At 39.2% G+C, this 20,994-nt stretch overlaps 1 protein-coding gene and 1 long non-coding RNA gene across 4 annotated transcripts in view; one reads left to right on the top strand and one right to left on the bottom strand.

Moving 5' to 3' along the window:
* Nucleotides 1-20,994, bottom strand: part of NCKAP5 (NCK associated protein 5) — a 1,233,002-nt gene that overhangs the window by 349,350 nt on the left and 862,658 nt on the right. For all 3 annotated transcript variants that reach the window (XM_081579255.1, XM_081579258.1, XM_081579257.1), the window contains one exon: nucleotides 5,137-5,224. In XM_081579255.1, coding sequence (XP_081435381.1) covers nucleotides 5,137-5,224 — 88 coding nt within the window. The remainder of the gene's footprint in view (nucleotides 1-5,136; nucleotides 5,225-20,994) is intronic.
* LOC145541797 (uncharacterized) lies at nucleotides 2,153-20,252 on the top strand. Its single transcript, XR_014079293.1, has 3 exons — nucleotides 2,153-2,340; nucleotides 16,212-16,303; nucleotides 16,551-20,252. It is a non-coding gene; the product is annotated as an uncharacterized LOC145541797 (long non-coding RNA).

The raw sequence follows: 20,994 nt of genomic DNA, 5'->3' as shown, positions 1-20,994 counted from the left end.
AATGCTAGAACCTGGAAAAAACAAGGAAATAATTCTATCCTGAAACCTCCAGAAAAATGTAGCCCTACTGCTATAGTGATTTTAGACTCTGACCTCCAGAATCATAAGACAATAAATTTGTGCAGTTTTAAGCCATTAAGTTGCCACAGCAGCAACAGGACATAATATACATAGTTGCAAAAGTAAATAACTAATTTATATGAATGAAGGAGCAAGTAAATGAATGAATGGAGAGAGCTCTAGACGGACAGTGGAAAGGCCTAGGTTCAAGTCCCATTTAGCAGAGTAACTCAGGCTCCATGATTTCATCCCTCTAGAATTTATCTGCATAAGGAGTTAAGGCCAAGGAGTCAGACCAGCTAGGGTTCAAATCCCTTCTAAGCTACTTCCAGCTGCATTTTGGGGCAAGAGCTCACCTCTGGGAGCCTGTGTCCTCGTCTGTAAGGTGGGGATAGTGACAGTACTTCCTGCACGATTGTTGTGGGGACTAAGCTACAATGGGACCCTGAACTAGGTATATTTTAAACTGTGATCACATAAAAATGCTATTTATGTCATTTGATGTCCAAACCTTGAAATTACGCAAATTCTCCAAATTAAAAAAAAGTCAGGAAGTGCACAGTGACAAAGCTGGTGAAACCACTGATAGCCACAGGCAGGTTTGTCTTAGCTGCTGAACAAAAACTACTGACTTTCCAGTGGGTCTAGGTGAAAATTATACAAGCTCTAAATGATACAAGTAATCAACTCTGACAAGTCTTCAGGAACATGCCCCTTGAACGAACTAGAACCACCTTTTAATGCATGCCAGCAATTGGCAGGGGACCGGAACCTAGAAAGCTATTATGCTACTGTTACTATACTAACTCAGAGTTAAAAGCCTCAAGACAAACACTTCCATAATAGAAAATAAAACCCACTTCGGCCTTCCTGTGGACCTCAGCTCTGCATGGGCCTCTGGTTCATGTCAGAGAAATCTACTGTTGGAAAATTTGAGTCAGTTGTGCCAATAACCCTTCATATTAATGAAACAACAAATTTCCCAGCTCTTACTCTAAAGAATATGACCTCAGATAGTGTTAACTATGCAGTCCACTGGTTTCATCACATACAACTTGCACAACTGGTTTTACTACTATTCCCATATTTAGAACATTGTGATGACTGAGGTGACAGGGACCTCCCTGGGACTCAGTGCCACCCTTCTCTCTGTTCTCATGTCTTGAATCCCCAGAGGACAAAATTGTGCCTAATCCACAGTAAAAACTCAATAAATAACTGTTTGATCTATAAATGACCTTTATGGTTCATGTAACCCAAATTCCTCTTCCATTTTCCTGATAATGAACCTAAGGCCAATGAATGCAATAGCTGAAAACTCCTTTCCGTGGAGCATGAATTCATGTTAGTAACTGTCTCCTCCCTAGAGAGAAGAGTTGACTTCCCAAATCTAACAGACTGGACTATTAAGACGAAAGAGGTTTTTTGGGGTTTTTTTTGAGTTTGGAGTAGAGAAATGTTTATTATAGGGCAATGCAAGGAGATGGGTGCTCAGTCATGTCTGGACTGTGGCCCGCCAGGCTCCTCTGTCCATGAAGATTCTCCAGGTAAGAATACTGGAGTGGGTTGCCATGCCCTCCTCCAGGGGATCTTCCCAACCCAAGGATTGAACCCAGGTCTCCCACATTGCAGGCGGATTCTTTACCAGCTGAGCTACCTGCCTTAAAAATCCCAAATTCCCACAAAGCTTTCAACAAAGCCCTTTTCTAGGAAAGGTGAGGGAGGGACGTCTTTAGTTGTTGCAAACTTCTTGGTGTCAGAACCTCTGTTCTTGAGGTCAGGTCATGGTCAGATAATGATGTTCCTGTAAACCTCCACCAAATAAAATTATTCCCTGTTCTGAGAAGAACAAGCAAGGACCTAAGGCACAACTTTCACCCTCCAAGGTCCAGGTCCTGGCTGAGAGGAGGTGGATCTCAGCTGGCAGTTCCCTAGGGCCATGCACCCAGACCCTGCCCAGCTGTTGTTGCTGAGGGAGCCAGGTGTTCAGGACCCAACCGGTCCTCAGGCTCCTCAGACGGCACAGGCCAGGTACCAAAGTCTGAGACCCAGGCAGACTCCCACTGCTATTAGGTCACAGAGGTGGGGATGGGAGAGAGATTCACCACCAACTCAAGGGCCAGACAGCCTTGGCCAGAGCTCTGGGGCCCTGCAGGACACAATCCCCAGCCTGTTCCCTGTGCCTCGCCTCCTCCCCAGCTCACCTGCCGGCCTGAGGCCTCTTACCTCACTCTCCTCTAAGGACAACCCCTCCATCGACTACTGGCTGAACGAGCCCAGGTATTCTCCTTAAAACTGAGAAGCATCAACAAAAAGGGGGGAATTGTAACACAGCGGGACAGTGCACAGCCCTTAGCAGGCAGCCATTGTTGGGTGCCATTATCACACAACACATTACCAGGCAACGGTTACCAGTTACCCTGAGACCACTAATGCCGGAAGGTTTCAGCGAGGTTAGAGGGCCCCTCAGCCATTCGTTAGTGCCACAGTGGGCCCTTCCTCCAAGTAGCAACTCTCAAAGAGGAAATAGCTTTAAAAACACATTTTTAGAAGTCTCTGTTTTTCTAAGAAGTTTCTGGTTTCATAAAATGAATTCTGATGATGTCTATACCACAGATTTGGCTAATAAGTGGTAAAGAGATAAGCAAAGAATGATTAAGAGAAAATAAGAACCTGGATGAAACAGAGCTACAATGAGGACATGGGAAAAAGCACAGAAGGGATGCTAAGTTACTTAGTTCTAATTGAAGCCAGGTGTTACTGTGGGGGCAGAGGTGTTACCAGGGGGCAGAGAGGACTGAACTTTCAGGTGCATATGATTCTTTAAGGTTAAACAGAACCATTTAATGCAGAGTCAATCTGATTTTTTTTTTTTTTTTTTACTTATACTTTAATTTTCTGCCAAAGGAGATATTACTACCTAGGAAAGATTCAGACCTAGAAGCACTTAAAACCTTATCCTAACTGCAGGAGACCACACACCAGGAAAATCTGGGTATGCCTTCCCCACGTGAAGATGACCTCAAGAAGAACCTAAACCTTTTCCCTAGAAATAGATTTTAGTGGTTTTTCTATTGTCTTTATGGAGCTAACTTTAATCTCCTCTGAGTTAACTTAAGTCAACACCTCACATTATTTTCACTGGAGATGGAGAACAGTTGTCTCCAGTGTCAAATTGTAGCCCTGCAGGTGTCTCAAGAGTCAATGATTTAGGACACAGACTTAGGGGCTTCTCCGGTAGCTCAGCTGTAAAGAAATAGCCTGTAAGTGACAAAGAAATGGTAGGTTTGATCCCTGAGTTGGAAAGATGCCCTGGAGAAAGTGAAAGTGAAGTCACTCAGTCATGTCCAACTCTTTGCGATCCCATGGACTGTAGCCCCACAGGCTCCTCGGTCCATGGGATTTTCCAGGCATGAATACTGGAGTGGGTTTGCTATTTCCTCCTCTAAGCTCTGGAGAAGGAGAAGGAAACAGCAAACCCACTCCAGTATTCTTGCCTGGAAAATACCATGCACAGAGGGCCGGTGGGCTACAGTCCATCGGGTCACAAAGAGTCAGACGTTACTTAGAGACTAAACACACACATAGACTTCTTAAGGCTAACTCTACCTAGATTTCTTAACTTTATATGACACTGTGACTTTTATTATCAGATTCCTCTCAATACTGTCATCATAAGTTGGGTTGCAGAGCCCAGAAACTGTGAATTCAGGGAAGCTAGTGTGAAATGACCTTTACCAGCTGGGTTCCTTTCTTTGCCTCTCCAAGCCCACTTGCTTTCCTAGCTAGCCAAAACCTGGGGCTGCCCAGTGATCACCTTAAACTTTGACCCATTCCCTTGACTTTTTTAGCTTTTAAAAGCTCTCTATGCATAGTTGTGCAATGGATATTGGGTGTTTATTTGTGATTTTAAGGGCTTTTCAATAAAAGTCTTCCATTGATCTAGGTAGAGTGCCTGAGCTGTCAGAGTCTTCTTATCTGTGTGGCCAACTTGGGTCCTGCTCAGATTAGATGCCCAGCTTCCTAGCCTGGTCACCACGCTAGTGTTTTTTGTTTTATTTTAAAGATTTATTTATTTTTGGCTATGCTGGGTCTTCATTGCTGTGCATTGGCTTTCTTTAACTGTGGAGAGCAGGGCCTACTCTCTAGTTGCAGTGCAAGGGCTTCTCATTGAGGTGGTTTCTCTTGTTGTAGAGCACGGGCTTTAGACACTCAAGTTTCAGTAGTTGTGGCGCATGGGCTCAGTAGCTGCAGCTCGTAGGCTCTAGAGCTCTAGGTTCAGTAGATGGGGCGCATGGATATGGTTGCCATGCAGCATGTGGGATCTTCCAGAAGCAGGGATCAAATCCATGTCCCCTATGTTGGCAGGTGGCTTCTTACCCAATGGACCACCAGGAAGGCCCCTAACTTTGCTAGTGTTAAAGCACCGGGGGATAAGGGTTATAAAAAGGTGACAACTTGTTAGTCTATTGACCACTGACTCTCTTTGGATCTCTATAGACTTCATGTGGCCTAAGGCGCAAGGCCACACACATAAGAGGAGCAGACAGGCATAACCTCAAGCAGATCTTCAGCATCCTGGGATGGTCTTCCTCTCCAGGAGCCTGTCATGCACACTCACACCACTGCCCCTTTACGTAGGCTTCCCTCTGCCTGGAATGTTCTTTCTCTTGTTTCTCTATTCCTCAGTCCCACCTTACATGTGAGAGCACTCAGAAGTATTCCTTACCTCCCTGAACAGGAAGAATTACTCCCTCCTCTTTGTTCCCAGATACCTCTTTTACAGCCCTGGTTAGAATTCTGCAATACTTCTACAGGTCTCTCTGCATCACTATAAACTTACTTTTGGCACTCTCCTACAACTAAATCTATGATTCTTTTTCACAAAGTACAAGAAATGAATGAATGAAGTAAACATGTATAGGATTCCTCAAACAGAGGTAACTGGGGTGGCTCTCAGCACTGGGGTCGGGCCATCCTTTCTGATTTATCTTCAGGTTAGGGTGGACAGAGATATAGAAATCTGAGCAAAACAAGCTGACCAGTACTCAGCCAAGAGTAAGACATGTGGTGTACCTGATAGACCATTATATTAACAGTTTCTTCTTTTTTCTGTTCTGGAGGTCCTTGACTCTGTAGTAGATTTCGTACTGTTTCTTCCATCCTGAAAAATGAACAAACAAAAATAGATAGATAGATGAATAAATAATTTAAGAAATGTTTCCTATTAACACGGGTCTTATTCAGTTAGTAGAAATCATTCTTTAGCAAATTATTCCCTAAGCTTAAAGCCTAGAAATCTCTTTTCTCTCTTCTCTTTCATCCTCTGTTAAGAGGATGAATTAAGAATCTGTCATAAGTCCTCTATGATCATTTTGCAGAATGGCCCTGGCTTCTCTCTCTTTCTGTTTACCATTCAGGTCTCTTTCCTTGGACTCTCATGTTTATACTCATGTGAACATCTTCCATTCCTCTTCACATTCAATTTGACACAATGTCACTCTAGTAATCTTTCTGAAATACTCTTTCGATTTTTTAAAAATCAATTTTCAAAGTCGACAAATCCTACATGAATGCATTTTCACCATTAATATACTGTTACATCTTTCCATGGTGATTTTTCTATGTCAGCACACAAAGATCTACTTTATTCTTTTCAACCACTTACTAATATTCCATAATGTGAATGTACCATAAATTTTTTAAACATTCCTGTGCTGATGGAATTTAAATTGCTTCAAAATTTTTGCTATTTCAATTAATAAATATCTTTACAAATACATCTTAATGCACATTTATGAATATTTCTATAGGTCACATTATACCATATATTGTATGCCATAATCTTATTAAGTACCCATGTCAAAGTACCCCTTCCCAATACCTCCCCGCTGAAGCCCAAAAGAGAAGAGTAAAACACACACACACTCATTTCCATTTCCAGACATTGTCCCAAGCTGTTGATACTTTCTGGAATGCCAACAGCCTTTCATCTTCTCATGGGCCATCCATCTTTCAAAATCCACCTCAAGTTTCACTTCCTAAGAGAAGTATCCTACTTCTATGAATTCTTACAACCCTATACTTATTCTTTCATTTAAAAATTCTCCATTCTAATCCTCAAAGATTTCATGTATGCATGCTTTGTCCTCTGAAGTAAATTACAATATTTTGTATAGAACCATGTCATATATTCTTAATATATCCTTCAATTCTGGATAAAGTAAGCACTCAGACATTATTATGTGACTCTCTGGTTGATTCATTTTTTTTTTTTTTTGAATATTAAATGCTTACTCTGTAACAAGCAATGAAAATGTATATTCAAACGGTGTTCAAATGGCCTTGTCCTTGGGACTTATCCATGAGGATTCATGGACCAGAATTCTGAGAGTGGGCTGCCTGAATGAAACACATTGAACACAGTGCTCTTGTGCCCAGAGCCTGAGCGGTTGTCTCTTCAAGTCCCATCCTGAAGCATGTTTTCTAGTGACTCAATATGATCCTAGTTTAGAAGAGTTGTAGGGAGAAGTAGACTAAGCCCTCTCTCTCATTCAGACATCTAGCAAGAAAAATTAGGGGCTGTAGGGGTCTATGAATTCCTGGAAGTGGCAAGACCCTTACAGTAACCAAGATAGTGTGGTTCAGAAAGCCAGCTTCTCATATGGTGCATCATTACTTAGCAGCAGAGAAGAGACACTGCAGATGAACTGGGCTAATCCAAACCTGGGTTATAATTGGGGAAATTCTGCCTTCTCAGGGAGTGGAACCATTATCCTTTCAGGATTTGGAGAAGATGGTGGACACTGATTATGAGTGTACAGAGAATTATATTTTTTTGCACATTTACACAAGCCACCTCTTCGTGAATCCATCCAGGAAAACAAAATATGTTTCCAATAGTTTCATATATCTCACTTTATTAATGGTGATTAAGTAGTACTTTAAACTTGTCAAAGAACTCTCTCATCTATTAATCATTATAATGCACTTTTGGCTCAGTAGGTAAAGAGTCTGCCTGCAATGCAGGAGACATAAGTTTGATCCCTGGGTTGGAAAGATCCCCTGAAGGAGGATATAGCAACCCACTCCAGTATTCTTGCCTGGAGAATCTCATGGACAGGGAAGCCTTGCAGGCTACAGTACATGGGGTCACAAAGAGTCAGATATGAATGAGCATATAGCAATGGCAATGCATTTTTTAAAATATCATTATATCTCTGTGGTAGATGATAAAGCTGAGGCCCAAAAAGGTTAAGTGGCTTACTTACACGATCATGGTTAGCTGGATAGGGAGTTAGCATTAAACTATTTTCATGACTGTAAAAACAGCATCCTGTTTCCACTAGGCTTTATTTACATTCAAGGAAATGATTTTAAATGAAGAGGAGTCTTAACTCCTAATTAGGAGTTATATTTTTGAACACCTATTAGCTGCTAAGCCCAAGAAAGCAAAAATATTATTTCTGACCTGAGGAGAGGTTAGAAAGACCTGCTAGAAAAGACAAAGTAAGTTTATGAAAAAAGAATAGGTGTGAAGAAGTTTCAAATTCTGAAATAATAAGTGATGAAAGCCAATTTTTAATACTTTCTAATTTCATTTTATAAAAACAGAAACAATCTGTTTAATGGTAGTAGATTTTCCATGATATTTGCTAAATCTATCATAAACAAGAAAAGTAGGGATTTCACTGGTGGTTCAGTGGCTAAGACTGAGTTCCCAATGCAGGGAGCCTGGGTTTAATCTCTGGTCAGGGAACTAGATCCCACATGCTGCAACTGAAAGAACCTGCATGCTGCAAGGAAGACTGAAGATCCTACATGCTGCAACTAAGACACAGAATAGCAAAATAAATAAATACAAACATTTTAAATAGGAAAAAAGAGAAGGGTAATGATAATGTTAATAACTTGCCCAAGATCAGTCAGCAGGGACGGGACTCTCATCTCCTAAATATTAATTTACTCTTTTCCCACCTTAGCAAAGAGACTAAAAGTCTTTCTCATGTAATGTTAATAACTGCCTAAGATCAGTCAGCAGGGACTGGACTCCCATCTCCTAAATATTAATCTACTATTTCCCCATCTTAGCAAAGAGCCTGAAAGTCTTTCTCATGTTAATCCTTATTTTAATCATTCATATAAAAATTTGGCTTAATTATGGCCCAATAGGTAAAACTCAGTTAAAATAAAATCTTGTCTTTGTCATCAATAAATTAGAATACAATTCTGTTTCAGTGTATATCTTGCTGAATTATTTCTTCTGTATAATTAAAAGTTCTATGCACGAGTTGCTGGATCAAAAAGAAAAACATTTATTCACCTTCTCCCCTTTCTTCTTGACTTCACAGTTTAAAAAATAAGAAAGAAAAAAGAGGGCGTGGACAGAAAATTGTTAAAACAGAATCTCAAGCAGCCTAGACCCACAGTAACCCAGTGAACACTTTTCTGGCACAAATTCATAATTAAAACCAGTTATATATCCAAGCTACAGCTTGGAACAGAGTTATAGGGACTCAGCTCAACTTTTGATAAAAAAATTAAGTTGTCTCATCTTTTCACAACCTTTATGAATCTGGTGACAGAGAAATATTTTGAATCTTATAAGAATATACCATTATTTATTCCCTAATGACATTTTTAAAAAAGATTAGTAAACTCCCTTATTTTAAAAATCAAAGACTGTGAAGCACCATCCATTGTAGTGTAATGTCCAGTGACACTTTGTTTTATTATTTTGATAGCTAGTGTATGAGTCTAGCCTGCACACAGAACAAGTACATCATTCGCTTCCCAAATGTGAACTAAAAATAATCCAATTCCTTTCTCCAGGTCAGGCATGGGCAGAGTTTTCTTGCTTGTAAGTTGCTGATTTGTTGAACATATCATTAAACACTAACCTTAATTAATATCTTCTAGTTCTGTTTTTTTCCCCACTTTTGTCTAACCTGAGATTAAATCCTTTCATCCTCTAAGTATGGGTCAAGTAACTATCATAACTAAACACTGTCTAGGCTAAAATTGTACTTGGTGAGATGCAATAAATTTTAATATATATTAAGTGAACTATTTTTTAAAAGTTAAGTCCTATACCCATCAGACAAATAAACTAAATTCATACGCAAACAGTATATTTTAGATAACATAAATAAAAATGTAAGAACTGTATTTAATTAAAAACAGATTCCATGTTTTACGGTATATATCACTTAATTACCACCACCACTATAGTATTTTCTGAAGGGAAAGAAAAAAAAGGTTTGGCTTAAAAGGGGCAAAAACTTAAAAGTTAGAAAAAAAGGACATTAAAAAAGAATTCATGAGAATAACAATTCAAAACCACCTAAGAGCTGGATCAGTGAGAATTTGAAACAAAATCTCTTCAGGGATCCACCTTTGTCACAGACCCCCTTTTAAAGAGCACATGACTGGGGAATTGTCATTGGATCTGCATCCATATCTTATACAGACAGTCTCCCTGCACAACAAAGGAAGATTCTCCTGGAAGTAAATGTTCAAAGATAATGGTTTCCTGAATCTCTTCAAGGCAGGAAACAACCTAATAATGTCACAATCAGAGAATATGATTTGAGCCCGAAAGAACTTCATTCATTCAATAATGAAAGGATTATTAGAAAACAGGATCCTAGGGCACTCTGGGAGCAATTTATTCTAACAGCAGGTAAAGGAAAGTGAACTCATCTGCACTCCTTTCTTCCTCCCCAAATCTTGCCCTCTCTTTTGCCTAATGACACTCTGGGAACTGATCAGACCATTAGACTGAAGTGTTCTTTTGTGACTCTTGTGATCAAATATTCAGTTTAATATGTCATTTTTGACAGAAATGGAACAAAATGAACACAAAAACAAGAAGTCACTCTCCCCAAATCAAATTAGTAACTCATAAGGCTCTTTGAACCAAAAGCTGATCATGCTTTTTGTTTTTAAGAAATATACTTTAACTTGTGTATTTGCTGATGAGTCACATAAAATAATAATGAAATCACTAATGCATTTTTTCAATAGTCTCTCATATTTTCTTATGTGAGAGGCTTCAAGACCATAACCCACCCACTTCTGCTAAAATGCATGCCATGTTCTCTTCACCTAACACTGTGCAGTTTGTCGAGAGCTGCTGCTGTGACTTGCAAATTGCTTCTCCTTGTGTTTCACTGTATTTGACTCCCAATCCTCTCATTTTGAGAAAGTGTATCAGTTTAAGCAAGGATACCTCCATGACTGAATTTCATTTTAAGACAAGAAGAAAGGGACTGTGGTTCAAATAAAAAGAAGGCTGAAGGACCTGGGGCAGGGCAGCACCTTGCCTTCTCCTGGAGCCTCCTCCCTATGAAATCATGCCACATGACCCCATTTGGAGAATAGCAACCATCCTGCAAGGTCAAAGGCCATAAGGGGACAAGCATCCTTCTCATATCTGCTGGAAAAAAGAGAAATGCTTACAAGAAAGTCTTTCATTGGATGCCTATTAGCAGGGTTAAAAAGTTTAAGCATACTACCACTGGAGTATTCAGAAAAAATACATTTATTTTGTATATAACCAAACACCTTTCTCTTGAGCCTCCACATGCTGACTAGCATTCACTTTTGTCTCAAATCTTACTTTAAACCCTAGACTTAGTCTAACATGATGGATTTTTAAATAAATTTTAAAATCCATTGAGAAGCAAGTGTCCATCAACAAGAGAATATATTAACAACAATGTGACAGGCACACCTTGATTAGACAGTTTCTGGGTTCAGTTATAGACCACTGCAATAAAGTAAATATTGCAATAAAAAAGTCTCACAAATGGTTTCCTATTGCATACAAAAGTTATGTTTATTCTACACTGTAGCCTATTAATTATATCTACAAAACCAGGTATATACCTTAATTAAAAATATTTTATTACTAAAAAAGAAAAAAAGCTATCATCTGATCATGGAGGGTTGACACAAGCCTTCAAAATGTAGTATTTGGGAAGTATTACACAAAAGAGTGAAGCACAATAAAACAAAGTATGTCTATACATATTTCCTACATTGGAAGACTATTCAGCAATCAAAGGGAATAAGCTGATACATGCAGTATGGAAGACTCTCAAAAGCATTAGGCTGAGGGAAAGAAGGCACACACAAAAGACTAAATACTACATGATTTCATTTATATGTAACTTTTGTACAGGGAAAATTAATTAACGACGTAAAATTTAACAATAGTGATTGTCGAGAGAGGGCAGGGGAGGGGCAAGGACTGACTGGTAAGGAACACAAAGAACTTTCTGGGATGATGCTAATGTTCTATTTCTCTCTAGGGGTTTCGATGGATTGCACAAATATAAGCATTTTCTGGAACTCATCTAACGCTACATTTAAGAATTTGTGTATATCACTGTACATACAGTGTTTGTGTATATCACTGTACATACACTGTACATACAGTGTTTGTTTTTTTTGAAACAAAAAAATATGGAGTAAACAAATATGGAACTCTAATTAGCAATAAACATGCCCATATCTACATAATTTGGGCCAAAATATATCAATGCCTGAAATTTACTATGAAATGCTTTAATGATTAGATGATGGATGGAGAGAGAGGTGGATACATGGCTAGATATGTAGTAGAGAAAGTACAGTAAAAGTGAATGGCAGAATCTAGTTGGTGGGTTTACAGCGTTTGCTATAAAAGGCATTCAACTTTTTCTGTATTTAAATTTTTTTCATAATAAATTATTGACAAAGTTTTATTTGTTTTTAAATGTAGACCATTTATCTCTTGGATAGAAATGTAGAAGAGAAGCAACTGCTTTTCCTCCACAAATGGTTGCTAGGTTTATGCAGGTCTCGCTGTGTGGATCTCCATCTTTACAGAGAAAGGAGATTTGGGTGTGGTGTCACCTTACACCTGGAGAGAAGTCACTTGTCTTCAGATTTGTTGCTGGCCCTTCTGCTTCTATGTGTGAAGGTCCTGAGACTATTCCCAGTCTGTCTGTTCTATTTGATTAGAGCCTGGAGGTCTCTACGGCACTCTGACCTTCACCTTAGCTTCTGCTTGCTACACTATTCTGAATCTTGGCCACTTTCAGTGAGTGTGCTGACCTGGCGGTTTGTCTTCAGACACTGCTGTAGGAGTGCCCTTGACCTGCCCCAGTAGGCCCAGTGGGTCTCCAGGCAGCCTTGAAACCACACAGAATCTGAAGAAAGCCTAGAAAGGTAAAGCGCAGGATCTCCTTTGTACCTGAGCCCAGTGGACCACCAAGTGGATAGTCTTCTTTCCATAAGGAGAAGCCTTACCTTTGTGCTTTCTTCACACTCTGAGCTCTCCTCCATCATAACCTCATAGCATCTTATTAATGAGCTCTGAGTTCCTCAAGTTCAGTGACTGTCTTATTTATCTCTGACAACTAAGCATAGCTAGTGTTACTGAGTCAGTGTTCAATAAGTTCTTTTTTAAGTGAATGAACAAATTAATCTAATAGTTTTTTCACTCATTCGTTCCCTGGCTCCTTAGACTGTCATTGCCCTACAGACCTATATGTAGATCTAACTGGTCAAAGAGAAGTCATGACAAGTGAGAGGTATCAGCAAGACTAAAGGGGCTATGACTCATGGGGCTAAGACGCAGGGCTCCTGGTCATTGGTAAAACCAATCAAACATCTCCCAGAAATAACTCCCTGCTCTTTCTGTCATATTTAATATGCAGTCTACAGTTCATATGCTTCATCTGCAACTAATTAGCTTAGATAGTTAGAATATTATCCTAATGTGGCCAGGGTTCGCGATTCAGTCCCTAGCCTGGACACCCTTTACCACCTGGCCGACTAATCTCTGCTAAGGAAGCCCAGTGTCCCACTGCTAAAGGAGAAAGGATCGGAGAATTATATTAATGAAGAATGTATTTTGTATGGTCTCCCCAATTGTTTGCAAATCATTTGCTTTTTTTTTTTTTTTATAAATTTATTTATTTTAGTTGGGGGCTAATTACTTTACAGTATTGTAATCGTTTTTGCCATACATTGACATGAATCAGCCATGGGTTTACATGTGTTCCCCTTCCTGGACCCCCCACCCACCTCCCTCCCCATCCCATCCCTCTGGGTCATCCCATTGCCCCGGCCCTGAGCCTTTGTCTCATGCATCGAACATGGCATGGTGTTCTGTTTCACATATGATAATATACATGTTTCAATGCTATTCTCCCAGAACGTCCCACCCTCACCTTCTCCCTCAGAGTCCATAAAATTGTTCTATGCATCTGTGTCTCTTATTCTGTCTCGCATATAGGGTTATCGTTACCATCTTTCAAATTCCGTATATATGCATTAGTATACTGTATTGTTGTTTTTCTTTCTGGCTTACTTCACTCTGTATAATGGGCTCCAGTTTCAGCCATCTCAGTAGAACCGATTCAAATGTATTTTTTTTAATGGCTGAGTAATATTCCATTGTGTATATGTACCACAGCTTCCTTATCCATTCGTCTGCTGATGGACATCTAGGTTGCTTCCATGTCCTGGCTATTGTAAACAGTGCTGCGATGAACATTGGGGTACACGCGTCTCTTTCAATTCTGGTTTTAAATTTCTTTTTCCCATTCTACTTCCATTGCTTTCCTCAACAACCTACCCTACCTCTCCATTTTAATTGCAGTGAAAAGCTTTCCTCAAGTTCAGGAGTGAGAGGAAAAGCTGACTAATTTTCAGTTTCAAGATGAAACTGTTCATGTGGAAACTTTGCTGATTTAGAACTGGGTTCTGCCCAAGTGCACCCACTTGTTTCCTTACCAAATAAGCTTCCTCACTTAGAAGCTAGCACATCTAAGCATGTAAGCAGGGACAATCCCCAGTCGGCTGTGACTCTGATGTTCTTAACCCAATCTTTCCTTATCCTGATTTTAATAGTTAGGAAGACTAAATCTATGTCGACAATAACTAAAAACAGCACAGAAACTGAAATTCACTCTAGCTAAATGTTGGAGAGATAGGATTTCTTCTTTCTTTTCTAGATGATATATATTTTTAATTCAGCACAAATTTTGCCAGAATAATACTGTTGCCCAGAAACCACAGTGCTCTTAATTCACTCATGGGGACGCAGCACCATTTATAAACAGATCGAAAGGTGCTAGTCTAATTTGAATTACTGCATCATATTCACTCCAGGGCCATCTGTATGTGAGCAGAAAGCAACATAAATTTCCTCATGGGCAGGCTTATCCTGATCCTGCATGGGGAGCTCACTGTGTGGAGAGAGGCAGATTTTAAGAAGGCAAGGAAGCAGGGATATGCATTCAGGGGAAAACCCTCATTTTTCACATCGAGTTGAAGGGAATCCCCTGAATGTTAACAAGCAAATCTCAAGTGTCTTTGCACAACAGAGGCAGAACACAAAACTGCATTTATGGATTCATGTGTTTGTAGAGTTTACACTAATCCAGAGATAGAGAATCCTGTGCGTGCTGGTGAATGCCAGAAAGAAGTATATTTCACTAGTAGTCTTCACTGTTCTGAAGGCAGGGTTGGTGATGTCTCCCACGAATCTACAAAAGGTCTACAAAATGGGTACTTCTCTCAGTAGAGTCTGGTTTTTAATTAATGCAGTATTTATTAATATGATTAGCTTCATTAATACAAAATAATCAACAGTTAATACAGTCCCCCATGTCCAATCTCAAAAGCTTGTCCTTTTTTTTAAAACTTTTTATTTTATATTGAGGTATAGCTGATTAACCTGGAGAAGGAAATGGCAACCCACTCCAATATTCTTGCCTGGAGAATCCCAGGGATGAAGGAGCCTGGTGGGCTGCCTTCTATGGGTAAAGCGACTTAGCAGCATAGCTGATTAACAATGTTGTGAAAGTTTCAAGTGGACAGCAAAGGGACTCGGGGACACATATACATGAATCTATACTCCCCAAAACTCTCCTTCCATCCAGGCTGCCACATAACATTGAGTGGAGTTTCCTGTACTATACAATAGGACCTTGTTGGTTATCCATTTTAAGTATAACTATGTGTACATGTTCTTTCCAAACTTCTTAACTACCCCTTCCCCCTTCCTTGCCCCCCTGGTAACCATAAATTCATTCTCTAAGTCTATGAGTCTCTTTCTGTTTGTAAGTAAGTTTTGTCTCTTTAACTTCTAAATCTACCCTTATGATGTGCCCTAATAGAATTTCTCAAAATAGTGAATTTCCACAAATACACCCAGATTTACTTGGTTTTTCTAAGATTTTGTTTTCTTGAGTAGTCTGAAGAATGAATATTCTTTGAGTTTGACATTGCCCAAAAAGAACTTTGAATTAACAAGACAACTACTTTTAATATAAATGGATTATTTAGCACTAGTGGTACAGAACCTCCTTGGCCAATGCAGGAGATTTAAGAGACACGAGTTCGATCCCTGGGTTGGGAAGATCCCCTGAAGGAGGGCAAGGGAATCCAGTCCAGTATTCTAACCTGGAGAACACCACAGACAGAGGAGCCTGGCAGGCCACAGTCCATAGGGTTGCAAAGAGTCAGACATGACTGAAGTGACTTAGCACAGCACAGCAACACATTATTTAGGGTACAGATCTTTATAGCTTAGTAGCCAAAGGTTAGGGAAACTTTGAAGATAACAGACATTTCTCTTTGTAATTGGTCCTCACTATTTATTCTTATTGGCTGCTGATAATAGGAATAAAAATAGTTTAATGTGTCATGAGGATACATATTAAATTTTAAGTAGAGGCTATTCTCTTCTAGAATATTAACATAAATAGCTGGAGCATCATTTTCCCTATTTCTTAAAATGAGAATTTTATCATTTTACCTTGGTCAAGAAAACAATAAAATGTGGACTGAGTCATCAAGATTTCTTTCTTGATTTGCACCATGCTTTTAAAAGCCTAAATCTAGTAATGTAAGGATGTCAGGTACTCAAAATGAGGCCCACCATATGCTTACAATGTTTTTGACAGTTGTGACTGGCTCCTCACAAGATAGTTAAGACCACCAAGAATTCACCACACACTCTGTTTTATCATGCTTCAAAACCTATTTGGGATTTGACCCAGAAAAAAATGAAGAATTGAATGACATGATTAGACTTGTTTCTCACTGGGAAATTAATCATGAATTTGATTCTCACTTTCCACATCTTAAAGACTCTTTTTCAGGGGGCCTTGAAAAACAAGAGTGAATGTTAAAGAGTCAAACCATCTCTACACTGGATCTGAATAATGTCCAAGGCAGCACAGTAAGTTAGTATTTTTTGTTGTTGTTGTTGGGAATATTAGAGAAGGGCAGGAAAATCTAATTGACCATATTTGGGATCCAGTTATAGTGTTAAGTTTTGGGGCAAGAAAGTGCAATAGTAGCAAAGAGATGTTTTAAGAATCCATAAAATTGGCTTCTGGAGTCTCCTGGATGCCACAGGGCATTATTCAATGGGCCTGCTCTTTAATTCATATGCTTCTTATGACATTTGATTCATAATATTTTAGGGTGGCTTCTCTTAATCAAGAAGACAGTACTGCAAACCACAGCACAGCCAGAAAATTGATGCTATCAGATCCTCTCCCAGCCTCAACTACTGTGGCCACAGTATAGTAAGTAAATGTATGAGAGTCCTATACTTCCTAAAATGACATAAGTGGGTTTTGTGGAAACATTTGTACCAGCTATGCAACTTTGGACAAATCACTTACATTTCTAGAACCTTAGTCTTCTTCTCTATGAAATGGATATATCATGTCAGTCCTACTTACCCCAGAAGGATGTTGTGAGGATGCACCGAGACAAAATGTGAAATGTTATATAAGTTGGTACTTGTTTCTCTTATGTCTTTAACTAACTTTCAGAAGTAAAGGCTCTGTGAATTATAGATCTTCTGGAGGTGATGTGAGAAAGATAGAAAACAGTCTCTTTGGGAATATAAACCAATCAAGTCAACACTTGATGGAGGCACCTACTGTCTTTTCCTTTTTTCAGAAAGTATAGAAAAGCCACTGCACCTCTCTCTTAATTTCCAGCAACAACTGGTCTGAAGAATAACCTACCTTCTAAGTCTGGAAAGGATGGGTTACACTGGAGTCACAAAGAACCCCAACATCCCAGTGGCTTAAAAATGACTGAATTGTATGTTGACACACGGTCTGGGTACCTTGGCAGTCAACTGTCCTCCAGGAGTAGGGAGTTTCTATGTCCTGGTTTCCCAGGACAGTCCAGTTTATGTCTTTCATCCTGGCAAAATTATTAATAGCATCCTTTTCACTCCAACAAGTACTGGTTGGATGATAAAATATTATGATCTTCCTGTAAGTGGAATAACTCAAATACTCAAGCTGTCTTAGCCTTTCAACATGAGGCCTTCACTGCTACTGGGAAAAGAGACACTGGTGAACACTGTAGGAATTTTCACTATTTCATTCCAGAAATCACTTTAATTTAAAAGCCTTTGGCCAGAACTAATCACAGGCCCTGACTAAATGCTAGGGTAGCTGGTAAATTTTGTCTTCTGAGCACCCAGCAAGGAGAACAGAACCAGATACCAGTGCTAATAAAAAGTCTTCCATATCTGCATTGTCAGAATTGAAAACTTATACGGAACTACTCCTCAGTGAGTGTCTGCTCGGCTTGTCTGACTGTACACAGTCATCTCCAGGTGGCTGACTGCCAAAACTCAAGACAGGCAAATGGGTGTCAGTCGTGTTGGTCTTTACTTCTCTCCCTCTGCTGACTGAGCTGTCACTACTGAGACTCTTCTCTCCTTTCCCAACTAGATATCCATTGTCACCCTTCTTTCACCCATGCTAAATTGATCGCCACCCTATACAATTAGTCCCTCTGAGCTTCCTGAATTGTCTACAAATGTGTTCCTTCTAATGGGAAATTTTCAAATCAACACCTTCAGAGTCTGTTTTGCTTTGAAGAACACAGGATAAGCTTTCAGCATGACAGTTGATATACATGTTTCTGCAGCCCATTTTATAGCAACTGTCTATAAACATGGAAAAGCAGCCTGTACTTCCACAGAACTTTTGTGATCATCCAAGTCACATCGGAGAGGAAAATAGAAGAGGTGGTTTCTCAGTGGTGTTAGCAGAGGGAGACATTTAATGTTCCAGTTATTTTTTACCGAATAGTCCTTGTTTAAAATGTCATCACAACTCAAGATATGGCAATAACTGGCATGCTTGATCCTTAAAAATTGTGAAGTATAGGAACGTGTCAAGATTTAACAGGTAAAAGTGAAAACTGGGGAAAAAGAAGTCAATTTAAAACCTGCTTCTGTGGTAGATTAAAAACCAAAAAGGAAACATCAGAGTAATACACCTTACACTGCAATGTCATGAAAGTGTATTTTTGTCAATCATCATAATCATCTGGTATTTGGAGAGAGATGTTTCTTCCAATTACCATAAGAAAAAGGAGATTCCTTCCTTTCCCTCCTTGCCTATCCAAATATCATGTATCCATCAAGCTCCAGCCTAAGTCCCATCTCCTGTTTCCCTGATAGCTGTGGTCCACTGGAGTCTCTCCTTCATCCAGTGAAAAGTGTTTTCTCAAGAACAATTGCAGGAAATCACCAAGGTGGGGTGGGGGTGAATCTCATTAAAATTCAGACTCACAGGTCCACCAGAGATTTAATGATCCAGAGTCTCTGAGAATGAATCTGTATTTTTTATAAGGAGATTCTTGCACATTGACTTATGGGGATCTCTGTTATAATCTCATGTCTTCCCCAAACACTTACTTATATACTACTTGGCATGGTTAAATATTATAGAAACAATTTAATGTGCAGGATTCTTGTTTCAACAACTATCTGTGAGTTAGTTAGAGGGCCCCAGTATGCATCTCAGGTCTTCTGTTATCTCCATCACAAAGTCAGTATCAATTTACCCTGAATGTATGGAATATCTCTTGAGTTGTGGAGTTATATACTGATTAGCTTCATCTGGAGCATAGTTGATGGTGAAAAGTAGATGGAAAGTATGGTTAAATGAACCTAGGTTAATTCCAATGCTGGAAAACTTAAAGACAATTCCTTTTATAATATGAATAATCATTCCCTCATTTACTCATTCATTCTTTCATCATCCCCTCATGCATTTATCTATTTCCTTATTTGCTAATCACCCATTGAACCCACCTATGCACTTTGTACTATAACCAGCCACTCAAATAAAGAAAATCAGCTAAGTATAGGAAACAGGTAAGCCAGTAATTACACTATATGTAATAAGTTCCAAAAGAAGATGCCATGGAGGTGAAAAAAATCTAAGGCTAAGAGAGGTCCTTTGGAGGTGTTGATATGTGCTGAATTTTTGGAAATGAGTAGGATTTAATTTGACAGAAAAGAGATTTTCAAACTAATGATTTTGTTTACAATTTTTAAATTGCTTGCCATGAGTTTTTGTAATGAGAAACATGCTTTAAGTGTGTATATCATAGGCCGTATCCCTACTGAATGTATGAGCATTCCATTTTAGTACTGTATAGTACTGTACAGACATTTTAATCAAATGCAAAGCATTTTTCCATCATTCTTAGCTAAACTAGTTAAGGCTCTTTCAACTGAATTACATACATTTAAAGTTATGTTGACAGTTTCATGGAAATTTATAACTGTGTCTCAAACAGTGTCAAACAGAACCTCTAGTTACTGCTCCCCAACTGATACATATTCCTAAATGGAGCACTGGTCTCATTACATTCCATGCACACGTGTATTTATTCCCCGAAACTTGGGATGTTCAGCTTTCCTCCACTATTTAGATTCTGTTCTTCTTGACTTTGAATGTCTATGAGAAAATAAAGAATAACCACATCAGAATATCTGTTGCTAAGAAATAGTATGATAAAACTAGTACCAATGTCTGCAAAATTTCCCAACCAGAAGGTTAATATTAAATAATATTTGATTGTTTTCAATTATTTCTTATTGTGGAATACAAGTTTTTATACAGCACTTTTATTGCCCATTTCTGCCCAGTGAAATAGAGGCTGGAAATAGGGTGACTTTTGATGGAAAGAGTGTCTATTTATCCTTGAATTTTCAATGCTTCAGAAAGAAAGAAGCAAGGATAGTTGCGGGAAAGGGTAGATAACCTCTGCACTAACTTAAAAAAAGAAAAAAATTTTTGATATGTAAAAGCACTAGAGAAACCAATTTTCAGACTTATTGCAAAAGAAAAAAAAATGAGACACTAAGTACTGATAAACACTCAAAATCTACCAAGTGTCAGGATTTTTAAAATGTAAATGATGAGTGAGAATATGCTATGCTGATTGAATTGCTAGAAATTATCATGGCAGCATGCATAGATACATACAACATTAACTGCTTTTAATGTTAAAGCTATGCTATTTTAGGACTTCCAGATCCATGGTCAGAAGTCCCTTTCTCCCTCTCTCCCTGTGAACATGAGAAACTGAGCAGACCTCTGTTGTCTGTCCATTCATGTGGGATTATTGCAATACTGGTAAATTCTACACACCTACACTATACAAAGGGCTTCCCCGGTGGCACTAGTGGTAAAGAACCTGCCTGCCACTGCAGGAGATGTAAGAGATATGGGTTCGATCCCTGAGTTGGGAAGATCCCCTGGAGGAGGGCACGGCAACCCACTTCAGTATTGCTGCCTGGAGAATTCCATGGACAGAGCAGCCTGGTGGGCTGCGGTCCATCGGGTCACAAAGAGTAAGACATGCCTGAAGTGACAGCTGAAGTGACTTAGCATGCACTCATGCATACTATACAAATATCCAAAACCAAGTAATAAGCAGCACATTCAACTTTCTTCCAGTCATCCTTACCTTCCTCCAGATGAAGATGGACACATTTAATCATGAAGTACAGAGACTTCTTCTAGATTGGAAAGGGGAGGGAGAGGGTCACTCCACAATAACCTATTAGAACACAGATCCCCTAGGACTTAATTA

The sequence above is a fragment of the Giraffa tippelskirchi genome, chromosome 3 (assembly GCF_054371585.1).
Source record: "Giraffa tippelskirchi isolate mGirTip1 chromosome 3, T2T-mGirTip1v1.2.pri, whole genome shotgun sequence".
Classification (NCBI taxonomy): Eukaryota; Metazoa; Chordata; class Mammalia; order Artiodactyla; family Giraffidae; genus Giraffa; species Giraffa tippelskirchi.
The sequence above is the reverse complement of the archived record's forward strand: the minus strand, read 5'-3'. Positions and strand labels throughout refer to the sequence as shown.